This window comes from Gekko japonicus, unplaced genomic scaffold (assembly GCF_001447785.1).
Source record: "Gekko japonicus isolate JY-2015 unplaced genomic scaffold, Gekko_japonicus_V1.1 scaffold2617, whole genome shotgun sequence".
NCBI lineage: Eukaryota > Metazoa > Chordata > Lepidosauria > Squamata > Gekkonidae > Gekko > Gekko japonicus.
The window spans coordinates 77,329-89,759 of NW_015170969.1; the positions used below are offsets into that span (position 1 = coordinate 77,329).

The 12,431-nt window shown below is 49.9% G+C and overlaps 1 protein-coding gene across 1 annotated transcript in view; it reads left to right on the plus strand.

The window, feature by feature from the left end:
* The window catches only part of LOC107116914 (interferon regulatory factor 4-like), a 50,729-nt gene that overhangs the window by 27,654 nt on the left and 10,644 nt on the right, over positions 1-12,431 (plus strand). Inside the window, exons 5-6 of the mRNA XM_015418939.1 lie at positions 3,011-3,127; positions 11,064-11,459. Of these exons, the coding sequence (XP_015274425.1) occupies positions 3,011-3,127; positions 11,064-11,459 (513 nt within the window). The remainder of the gene's footprint in view (positions 1-3,010; positions 3,128-11,063; positions 11,460-12,431) is intronic.

The following is a 12,431-nucleotide window of genomic DNA, read 5'->3' on the forward strand; positions in this document are numbered from 1 at the left end:
GGGGGGGGCAACAGTGGGAGGGCTTCTAATGTCCTGGTCCCACTGGTGGTCCTCCTGATGGCACCTGGTATTTCTGGCCACTGTGTGACACAGTGTTGGACTGGATGGGCCTTTGGCCTGATCCAACATTGCCTTCTTTTATGTTCTTATACGAGGGAATTAGATAAACATATGGAGCAGAGGTCCATCAGTGGCTATTAGCCACAAGGTATAGATAGGGACTCTCAGTCTGGGGCAAGTGATGCTCTGTCTTCTTGGTGCTTGGGGGGGGGTCAACAGTGGGAGGGCTTCTAGTGTCCTGGCCCCACTGCTGGACCTCCTGATGGCCTCTGGTATTTCTGGCCCCTGTGTGACAGAGTGTTGGACTGGATGGGCCACTGGCCTGATCCAACCTTGGCGTCTCTTATGTTCTTATGTTCTTAATACTAGGACCGAAAGTTCCAATACAAATTTGTAAAGACATTCAAACAAATATCTGGCAGCCAGTCATAGTAAAAGGGCAAAAAGGGCAATTTCAGTGGCGCCAAGGTCTTCCCTCCAAGCCCTGCTTCTGAATTTTGTTTCTTTTTAAAAACAAACTCCACGTTAAAGCTGGGGACAAAGACATAATTAGGGTGACTCTAATCTGGGAGAACCGGGTTTGATTCTCCCCTCCTCCACTCGCAGCTGCTGGATGACCTTGGGTCAGTTACAAGTTCTCTCAGAGCTGTTCTCTCAAGGGCAGTCCTCGAAAGAGCTCTCTCAGCGCCACCTACCTCCCAGGGTGTCTGTTGTGGGGAGGGGAAGGGAAAGGAGTTTTTAAGCTGCTCTGAGACTCCTTTGGGTAGTGAAGGGTGGGGTATAAATCCAATCTCCTCCTCCTCCTCCTCCTCCTTCAGATCGTTGGTCCATCAAGGTCAGTCTTGTCTACTCAGACTACTCAGTGGCTCTCCTGGGTCCCAGGCAGAGGTCTTTCGCATCACCTGTTTACCTGGTCCTTTTAACTGGAGATGACAGAGATTGAACCTGGGACCTTCTGCGTGCCATGCAGATGTTGTGCCACTGAGCCGCAGCCCCCCACCTCCAGATGAAGGCAGCTGTGACTTTCAAAACCTCATACCCCCCAAAAAAAATCTCGTTGGTCTGTCAGGTGCTCCTGGATTCAAATCTCGCTCCTCTTCAGTGGCAGACCAATACGACGGCTACCCTCTGAACCCGTAGTCAGGTTGGAAGCGAGAAGTCTAAAACCGGCATCTCTTTCTTCGTAGCTTGGCTTTTGAGGGCCAGGGTTTGGGGAGCGGATTGTGTCACTGGAGACACGTCAAATCTCCTTTCTCCTTCAGGGGCTGTTGCTAGAATTCTCCCAGGGACCTACCCACAGAGGTTGCTTCTGCCAGAGGCAGTCGGTGTAAGGTTGGCTACGGTTTGCCGTACAATCTCCCGCTGGCCGTCACTGTTGCTGAGGATAGATCCAGGTAGTCAGCCGTGTTAGTCTGCAGGAGCGGAGCAAATTTAGAGTCCGGTGGCACCTTTTGTTGGAAAAACTGGTAAAAATAGTTAGATATTCAGAACTTGCAAAGGATCTTTGCTCACTGGAGAAGGAGGCATGTTCTTTCTACTTAAAAATATTTATTTCTAAAGGGAAAGGTACATGGGAAATCTACAAAACAACAAACACTTAAGACCACTTCCTTGGCCCAGAATATAGGCCGTAATATTAATTTTGAAGAGTGGAAGCATACTTGGCGGAAAAATATAAAATTAACTAATGCTGTGTCATATAAAGAGAACATGTATAAGATGTTTTATAGATGGTATATTACACCAGATAGATTAGCTAAACAAAATGTTAATTGCTCTGATAAATGTTGGAAATGTAAAAATAAGACTGGTTCTTTTTATCACATGTGGTGGTTATGTGATGTCATAAAGAGGTACTGGAGATGCATTCATGAGATAATGGAAAAAAATAATAAGAACTAATATCCCGTTTACTCCAGAGATACTGTTATTGAATATATTTCCGAAAGACTTTGATAAAGCAGATAGGTATTTGATAGTTCATATGTCAACAGCTGCAAGGATAGTATATGCTAAATATTGGAAAACAATGGAAATACCAACGAAACAAGAATACGTGAATAAAATATTTGAAACGGCGGAAAATGACAAACTGACACTTGAGATGAGAGCCGGTACAGAATGGACTTTTCAAAAAACTTGGAAGAGAGTCTACGATTGGTATAATGTAAATGCAACTGATAAATAAATGTAGTAATTTGAGAATGCAAAAAAGATAAGCTTAGTAAAATAGATAATGAATTTAGAAATTTAGCAAGCAGAAGAAATGATAGTCTCTTGTTATATGTTGTGGGGGGTAGTTAGGGGTTGTTTGTATGTATGTTTGTCTGTCTGTAGTATATAATGGAAAAAATAATAAAAGTGTACCCTCGGGTATTTATTAAAAAAAAGAAGAAGACCACATCCTTGCTGTTACAAGCAGAGCAACAGACAGACTGACCACACAGTTGGTAAATGGAGATTCCTCTTTCTTCTTGACCCCAGAATGAAATCACCTGAATACATTAACCAATGATTATGAGTAAATAGGCTCCAGTTTCCCGGGCTTTCTCTCCATTGGCTTTCTGCCAGGTTTCCTTCCAGGTCAGTTCAAACAATAGCACACAGGGTAAACACATTATCCTTGTAATGGCTGAATTTAGACTTTGCAACACACATATTTCCAACACCTTAAAGACCAGAAAAGGTTTATTGAAGGTGTAAGCGTTTGTGTGCAAGGCACAGTTTTTCGTGTGCCTTGCACACGAAAGCTCATACCTTGAATAAACTTTTGTTGGTCTTCAAGGTGCCGCCGGACTCAAACTTTGCTCTGCTGTTGCTGTGGGTGAGATTTCAACCCCCGATCCCAGGCGCACAAACCGAGACATGTCTGTGTTCGAATCACCGCGCCACTTCAAACAGACCGGGTGAACAAAAGTGACATGCTGTGGCTTGTGTTTGTTTCTCCCAGGCTACCAGATAAAAGGGTATTTTTGCAACTGGAGCCCAGTGCAGTTCCGCTGTCATCCGAGTCTTCGTTTCCCGGATCCCCGGTCCCAGTACGGCTTCAGTGAAAACATCAATTCAGGTAGGGAACGAAAACGTGTGCCCCACAAGTCGCCTCTGGGCACCTTTTCGGATTGCTTGAAGCACCGGACACTTTCTGCTCGACTGATGCACTTCCGAAAGGATTGCTGGTCGTCCATTCCACGATGCCCATTCTGTGGCAGGGGTCCCCAACACAGTCCCCGTGGGCAGCATGATGTCCAGTGGCATCATCAACCTGACAGATATGTTTTTAAAAAGTGAGCAGGGCCAGGTGGGGTTTTTGCCCAACAGGACTTCTGATTGACTGTTGAGGATTTGATTGGCTCTGCGGGTGGTTAAAAAAATGTCGCCTTGACAGCAGCTGCCACCGCAGCACAAGGATCTTCATTGTGTGATGGCCGGCAATCTGTGGCAGCCATTTTGTGGCTCGCTCTCCCTTCTGCGGCAGCCATTTTGTGGCTCGCTCTCCCTTTTGCGGCAGCCATTATGTGGCTTGCTCTCCCTTCTGCGGCAACCATTTTGTGGCTCACTCTCCCTTCTGTGGCAGCCATTTTGTGGCTCCCCCCTCCTTCTTTCGCCTTTCAAGAACAGCTCTGATCAGAACTACGGCTTGCCCAAGGTCATCCAGTAGCTGCGCCATTTTGTGGCTACACCCTCCATGCTGTGTCAAAATTCCAAAGGTGCCCACAGGCTCAGAAAGGCTGGGGACCCCTGGTGTGGGGAGAGGAGTGCCTTTTGGGAGAACTGGCTAACAACCACATTCACGTTTCCAGTTCTTCTGGAGGCCCAATCTCTAGCTCCTTCTGAACCCTTGACTCACTACATACGTGAAAATTAATAGGATGAGAGGAAATCAAGTTAATTTGCTGGAACCCCTAGAAATCTGTGACCAGGGCCAGAGAAAGTAGTGATGGCCTCAGGAATAAGCAGCTTTAAAAGGGGATCAAATAGTTTCATGGAGGATAAATCTTATCAAAGGCTACTTGCCATGGTGACTGAGGGGAACCTCCACATTCAGAGGCACTAATCCTCTGAATCCCAGAGTCTGGTGGCAACGTTAGGGGAAGGCCTCGGCCTCTCTGCCCTGTTGTTGGCTGTTCAGAAGAACAGGTTGGCCACTGTGTGAGACGGGATGCTGGACTACAGGGACCCCCACTGGTCTGATCCAGCAGAGCTCTTCTGATGTTCTTATGAAGGCCTCGGCCTCTCTGCCCTGTTGTTGGCCCTGCAGAGGAACTGGTTGGCCACTGTGTGAGAAAGGATGCTGGACTAGATGGACCACTGGTCGGATCCTGCAGGGCTCTTCTGATGTTCTTATGAAGGCCTCAGCCTCTCTGCCCTGTTGTTGGCTGTCCAGAGGAACTAGATGGACTATTGATCTGTTCCAACAGGGCTCTTCTTACGTTCTTTAAGCTGTTCCTCCGTTGAAACAAAAAGCTGGTTTGCTAGTGAAACCAAGTCCATTGCAATGTCGTTCCCAAGGAACTCTGGACGTGGTGACTATCTTCACTTCCTGTCTTTTTCTTTTTTTAGATGGCAAATGCCTGAGCGGGGGCCCTTGTGGGATTATAAATGACGTATGGGGGCCTAGTACATTTTGCACGCTTTTGGAAAACATGATATGTTAATGATAGTTTTGTGAAGGGGCTGGGAATTCTTCGTTAGAGATCTCTGCTCTGCCCACAGAACAAAACAAAAATCCCCTGGGTGTTTCTTAACCACCACAAAAGCTTTCATTTACGAATCCTCAACTTGAAATCATAAAACAGCGATGAATAATCTCCTCAGGTCAGGCCCAGCTCACAGTTCACATAGCCCGGCTTTTCTAGGCACATAATTTTGATTTTTTTTAAAAATGCTTTGAGTCAGGGCGGGTTTTATATGTTGCATCTCATCTCTCCTTATCTCTCCTTATATATAAAAGAATAGTGGGTGCCAAAGTTCTAAAATTGGCCCCTTTAGTGTTAGGCCGAAAAAACTGCCACTCGGAAGACACTGGCTGGGTTCATTGGCTGCTTTGTGCAGTCCCGGCCAGCGTTCCAAGGTCATTTACATATGGAAGCTGATTGGACTACACTCCATTCCACACCTCAAACTCACCCCCACCCCCCCGCAAGACAGTTGGAATTTTCAGTTGGGAGAGGAGAATGATGTCAGCTGCTCCCTAGGCAGAGGCTGTGTGTGTGGGGGGTTTTTTTTTGTAAAACTTAAGACAGACAGGCAGATAGGGTTGCCAACTCCAGGTTGGAAACTTCCAGGATATTTTAGGGATGAAGCCTGCTGAGGGTGGGATCTGAGGAGGAGGAGGAAGAGGGGGACCTCAGACAGACACAATGCCATGCTGCCCACACTCCAGACAAGCTGTTGCCAGTCTCCAGGTGACAGCTGGAGAGATCTTAAAGCTTTGGTGCTACTTCAAAGTTCCCCAGGAGCCCAAAACAGAGAAGTGTTTTGGAAAATCTTGAGGAATTGTTTGGTGCATTTACGATGGGGCTCCTGGGGAACTATTGTTGCCAATCTTGGCCCAGCAGCCATCAAACCATTCTCTTCAACCCCCTGCTGTGCAGCTGACTTCCCCCTAGGGTTGCCAATCTCCAGGTGGGACCTGGAGATCTCCCACTGCTACAATTGATCTCCAGATGACAGAGATCAGTTCCCCTAGAGAAAATGACTGCTTTAGGAGGGTAGACCCTATGACATTATACCTGCTGAGTCCTTCCGCCCCCCCCCCGCCCAATGCTGCCCTCTACAGAATCCACCCCCCAAACCTCCAGGTATTTCCCTCCTTAGAAAGGGAGAAAAGTACCTCTTTCTCTACCTGCTCTTTCCCATGCATAATCTCTCTGCCCAAATTTCAGTGATTGTTAAAAAGGGGGGGGGACAAAAGGGGGGGAACTCAGGTCCAGTGTTCCCTCTAAGCTGAGCTAGTGTGAGCTACCTCACAGTTTTTTGTCTCCGGTTCACACATTTTTGTCTTAGCTCAGGAAGGAGGGCTCCAGTGCAAACTAATTGATGCAGCAGCCAAATCGCTGGCTCACCACTTCAATGCCGGTAGCTTACAAAGAAGAATTTTTGCTCACAAGACTCCACAGCGTAGAGGGAGCTTTGCGTCAGGTCGGTTGCAAGTTGCCACTACCGTTTGAGTGTGAAAGTACTTTCCAGTTGTGGTTCGTACTCCTCTCTGACGTCAGTGCATTTGCCATTGTCTTGCCAGAACAGGGGGAAACCCAACGTGCCTTTCAGGAAACGGCAAGACCATGTAGGGATCATACAGCAAATCCACTTCCTCAGTCCTGCTGAGTGCAAGACTTCTTGTGACTAACAAGAGTGATCTTGTACAAGGTTTTGTGCACGTTTCGTCCGCCTGCCCCAACCCATAATAGGCGGATGTGCCCAGACTTATCTGTAGGCTGCTTATGCATCCGGTTTTTTACTTCAGTTTCTTGGCTCATGTATATGAAGAAGAAGAAGAAGAGATTGGATTTATACCCCGCCCTTCACTTGGAGTCTCAGAGCGGCTTACAAGCTCCTCTCCCTTCCTCTCCCCACAACAGACACCCTGTGAGGTGGGTGGGGAGATTGGATTTATACCCCGCCCTTCACTACCCAAAGGTGTCTCAGAGCGGCTCACAAACACCTTTCCCTTCCCCTCCCCACCAGGTGCAAGTGGAGGAGTGGGGAATCAAACCCGGTTCTCCCAGATTAGAGTCTGCACACTTAACCACAACACCAAACTGGCTCTTTCAGAAAGGGTCTTTAAAAAAAAAATCTTATTTTGCAAAAAAGGGTTTCTCCCCCCCCCCCAGACCCCACAAGTGTAGCCATGGTTATCTGCTTTAACTTAGTCCCCACTTTCCCACAGTACTAGAACACGAGGGCATCCAGTGAAGCTCATGGGCAGTAGGTTCAGGGTGGACAAAAGAAAATACCACTATCCATAGAAAGTGACTAAAATGTAGAGGGTGGAGTGATGGTCACAGAAATAAACAGCTTTAAAGGGAGATTAGATAGCTTCATGGAGGAGAGGTCTGTCAAGAGCTCCTAGCCATGGCGGCTGAGGGGAACCTCCACATTCAGAAGCAGTAAACCTCTGAATCCCAGAGCCAGGAGGCAACATCAGGGAAGGCCTCGGCCTCTGTGCCCTGTTGTTGGCCCTCTGGAGGAATTGGCTGGCCACTGTGTGAGACAGGATGCTGGACTGGATGGGCCCTCACTGGTCTGATCCAGCAGGGCTCTTCTGAGGTTCTTATGAAGGCCACAGTCTCTATGCCCTCCCTGTTGTTGGCCCTCCAGAAGAACTCATTGGACAATGTGTAAGACCGGATGCTGGACTGGATGGACCACTGTCTTCATCCAGCAGGGCTCCTCTGATATTTTCGTGAAGGCCTCGGCATCTATGCCCTGCTGTTGGCCCTCCAGAAGAAGTGGTTGGCCACTGTGTGAGACAGGACTAGATGGACCCCGGTCTGATCCTGCAGGGCTCTTCTGATGTTCTTGTGAAGGCCTCAGCCTCTATGCCGTGCTGTTGGCCCTCCAGAGGAAATGGTTGGCCACTGTGTGAGACAGGATTCCAGACTAGATGGACCCTCACTGGTCTGATCCAGCAGGGCTCTTCTGATGTTCTTATGAAGGCCTCGGCCTCTATGCCCTGTTGTTGACCCTTCAGTGGCCCTCCAGAGGAAATGGTTGGCCACTGTGTGAGACAGGATTCCAGACTAGATGGACCCTCACTGGTCTGATCCAGCAGGGCTCTTCTGATGTTCTTATGAAGGCCTCAGCCTCTCTGCCCTGTTGCTGGCCCTCCAGAGGAACTGGTTGGCCACTGTGTGAGACAGGAGGCTGAACTAGATGGACCCTCACTGGTGTGATCCAGCAGGGCTCTTCTGTTGTTCTTATGAAGGCCTCGGCCTCTATGCTCTGTTGTTGGCTGTCCAGAGGAACTGGCTGGCCACTCTGTGAGACAGTACTAGATGGACCCCGGTCTGATCCTGCAGGGCTCTTCTGATGTTCTTGTGAAGGCCTCAGACTATGGGCCCTGTTGTTGGCCCTCCAGAGGAAGTGGCTGGCCCCTGTGTGAGGCAGGATGCTGGACCAGATGGACCCTCACTGGTCTGATCCAGCAGGGCTCTTCTGATGTTCTTAGGAAGGCCTCGGCCTCTCTGCCCTGTTGCTGGCCCTCCAGAGGAACTGGTTGGCCAATGTGTGAGATAGGATGCTGGACTGGATGCACACAGTTGGTCTGATCCAGTGGGGCTCTTCTGATGCTCTTCAGACAGGTCTGGGGGTAGCATCTCACAGCGCTTGTGTTGTGCTTCCTGCCCACGGGTCTGCCCTGGACATTGGCAAGGTCGTAACTCTGGTCCCCTGGTGTTCTGCCATGTGACTCTGATGTCACATGTTGTGGCTCGGAGTCCAGCAGCTCCTGGACAAGACTTGTCAGGGTGTAGGCTTCTGAGAGGCAACTCTCCCTTTGTCAGATCTCATTGGTCTCCAAGGTGCTCTGGATTCAAATCTCGCTCTTCTCGTGCAGACCAGCACGGCTGCCCTCTGAACCTGTAATCCGCCCAGAGTCTCCGTGAGAAACAGCTCTCTTCATCAGATGCAAGCCGTACAGAGGGAGCTTTGACGCTCAAAAGCTCATGCCCCGAAAATCTCAGGTGCAGCTGGACTTGAATATGGCTCTTCTGGTGCAGACCAGCTCAGCTACCCTCCTGGAAGCTGATGTCATGCGTGCTCCTGTGACATGCTTGTAAAAGAAGGAGGAGAACAGACTGGATGTATACCCTGCCCTTCACTACCCAAAGGAGTCTCAGAGCAGCTTACAATCTCCTTTCCCTCCCCCTCCCCACAACAGACACCCTGGGAGGTAGGCGGGGCTGAGAGAGCTCTCTCGAGCACTGCTCTTGAGAGAACAGCTCTGAGAGAACTGTGACTGACCCATCGTCACACCAGCAGCTGCACGTGGAGGAGTGGGGAATCGAACCCGGTTAAGTGTGCAGACTCAAATCTGGGAGAACAAGAGCTGTCCTTGAAAGAGCAGTTAACGAGAGGGCTCTCTCAGCCCCGCCTACCTCACAGGGTGTCTGTTGTGGGGAGGGGGAGAGAAAGAAGATTGGAAGTTGCTCGGAGACACCTTTGGGTAGTGAAGGGCAGGGTATAAATCCAATCTCCTCCTCCTCCTCTTCTCCTTCTCCTCCCCCTCCTCCGCTCTTAACCACTATACCAAACCGGCTCTCTTGTAGCTGAAGTGGGCCCTACCTCTGGAAAGGCTGAAGTCCACAGTTCAAACTTCGTATCCCCCCCCCTCGCCCTGTTGGTTTTTTCATTCCAAAGCAAGGCCTGGTGAGGAGCAGTCCCCCAAGACCCCCATCAGTTTGTCAAGTCAACCTTTCACGGTTAATCAGAATAGCCAAGATCATAACAACATGCGGAAATGTTTGTAGGTTTAAATATTTATACACCTCTGTTCTCCCATGGTAGGGACTCAAAGTGGCCCCCAAATTAAAATGGGGTTTGGTGGAAAGGCCCTACCTCTGGAAAGGCTGAAGTCCACAGTTCAAACTTCGTATCCCCCCCAGGCCCTGTTGGGTTTTTTTATTCCAAAGCAAGGCCTGGTGGGGAGCAGTCCCCCAAGACCGCCATCAGTTTGTCAAGTCAACCCTTCACGGTTAATCCGAATAGCCAAGATCATAACAACATGTGGAAATGTTTGTAGGTTTAAATATTTCTACACCTCTGTTCTCCCATGGTAGGGACTCAAAGTGGCCCCCAAATGCCCCCAAATTAAAATGGGGTTTGGTGGAAAATGCCATCAAATCACAGCCAACTTATGATAACCCCTTCTTGGGGTTTCTTTTATTTTTAACTTAATGATCCTTTATTGATATAATATGACAACCATTTACAGTAGCCCAGACTATTAGGAAACCGCAACAGTAACAACAGTAACATAATGACAAACACACCCAAAAAGGCCAAGAGCAATAAAACCAAACAGCTTTTCAGTACATAGCTTATAACCTTCAAATGATCAGGAAGTGCCTTTTAAAGCTCACCGTGTCTTTCCATCTGTTCAAGAAAGGGGAACCAACGTTCCAAATAATCTGAATAAAGTCCGGATTCTCCGCCAAGGAAATAGCATCTCATATTTTATCCATGACCAAGTATTCCCGTCACTTATTGAACCAAAAGACGTTCAGAGGGGGTTTGCCGTTGCCTACCTCTGCGTAGCACCCTGGACTTCCTTGGAGAGCCAGTTTGGTGTCATGGTTAAGTGATCTGGGAGAACCGGGTTTGATTCCCCACTCCTCCACTTGCAGCTGCTGGATGACCTTTGGCAAGCCATAGTTCTGTCAGAGCTGTTCTCTGAAGAGCAGTCCTCGAGAGAGCTCCCTCAGCCCCACCTACCTCACAGGGTGTCTGTTGTGGGGAGGGGAAGGGAAAGGAGATTGTGAGCCACTCTGAGACTCCTTCAGGTAGTGAAGGGCGGGGTATAAATCTAGTCTCTTCTTCATTAGATGTCTTTTAATTGATTTTTACGGCTTTGTGCTGTTACCAGCCATCCTGAGCGTCCAGACGGATTGACATGTTCCCTCTAAGCTGAGTGAGTGTGAGCTAGCTCACAGTATTAGCCTCCGGCTCACACATTTTTGTCTTAGCTCAGGCAGGAGGGCTCCAGAGCAAACTAATTCATGCAGTAGCCAAATCGCTTGCTCACAACTTTAATGCCGGTAGCTCACAAGACTCCACAGCTTAGAGGGAGGATTGATTTTGAGAGATGTATGGTTCTAGCAGTTCGAAAGCAAGAAATTGCAAGTAGATAAATAGGTACCACTTAGGTGGGAAGGTAACAGCGTTCCGACCGCAACCCTAGAGTCGGACTCGACTGGCTTTCGAGCAAGGGAACCTTTACCTTTACCTCTTATGGTTTTGAAAATAAACCCACGCATCTCTCGTCTCCCCCCCCCGCCCCCCAGATTGCTGGCTGTACGTCCGCATCTACTACACAGACGTGCTGGTGAAGGAGGTCACCACCAACTCGTCAGAGGGGTGCCGGATCACCTACCGCCCGGTGCCGGCCGAAGACGAGCGCCTTTACGGCCCCAGCAGCATCGAGCAGATCCAGCTGCCCTCGCCGGAGGCGCTGGCGGGGAACGGCCGGGCGGCCAGGACAGCGGACATCGTCCAGCGGCTGCTCCCCCACTTGCACCGGGGGGTGCTCCTCTGGGTGGCCCCCGAAGGGCTCTTCTTGAAGCGCCAGTGCCAAGGCCGGGTTTACTGGAAGGGCCCGCTGGCCGCCCACGATGACCGGCCCAACAAACTGGAGAGGGAGAAAACGTATAAGTTGCTGGACACGCAGCAGTTCCTCCAACGTGAGTGCGTCAGGCTCTCTCTCTCTCTCTCTCTCTCTCTCTCTCTCTCTCCTTCCCTGGAGGCATGGCGAGGAGCAAGAAGTAGCCCGCTTTAACTGGCTTGAAGGGTGCGAGCTTGGCTGCCGTCTGGGCAGAAATCAGGGCCGGCCCCAGCTTATTTTGCACCCTAGGCGAGGATCCCTTCTGGCGTGCCCCCCCCCCATGCGCCCACCATGGCTCGGACCCGTTAATTGGGTCTGTACCCCGGACCTCCCGTTCCCCTGGCACCCATGCTCTTAACACTCACTTTTGCTTTTGTAACTTTGCCTGCTTTGCACATCTGGCTCCCACCAAGGAAGACTCTGCAAAGAAAGGCACTCGCAGTCACAAACAACCTCTGCTTCTCACTTGCCTTGACAGTTCCTTGCTGGGGTTGCCATAAGTCAGTTGCAACTTGAGTGTCCTTATGTAATAGCCCCCCTACTTAGATTCTTCTTTGATTCAGCTGAGTGACCCTTCTGTGCCCAGAGGGCTAAGTTCTTTGGTGGAATTGGTGTTTGTATCATCAGAAAGATCATAACATGTTTAAAACTCAGTAGTGTTTGCAGCTGAACCAGGACAGCAGGGTGTGTGTGTGCCAGTTTGGTGCCCCTAAGGGCCGGCGCGCTCTAGGCGAGCGCCTAGTTCGCCTAGTGAGTGAGCCGGCCCTGGCGGAAACGTTTCCGGAACGGGGGTTGGGGGCTTCCAGGTCTTATCCGGAAGGAGCTGGAGAGGGCAGGTTTCCAGCACACGCACCCCACCACAGTTCCCTCTAAGCTACGCTAGGGGGTGCTGGCGCACAACATTTCAGAGGCCCAACTCAGAGGATTTCTGCTCTGTTCACAACCAAGCTTCCATAGTAAACGATGGAGGATGGGAGCACCTCCTTCTGGGGCCCATAGATTTGGGGGCGCTGGTATGAACTTGTTGAAATTGGGGGGGGGGGGGGGGTGG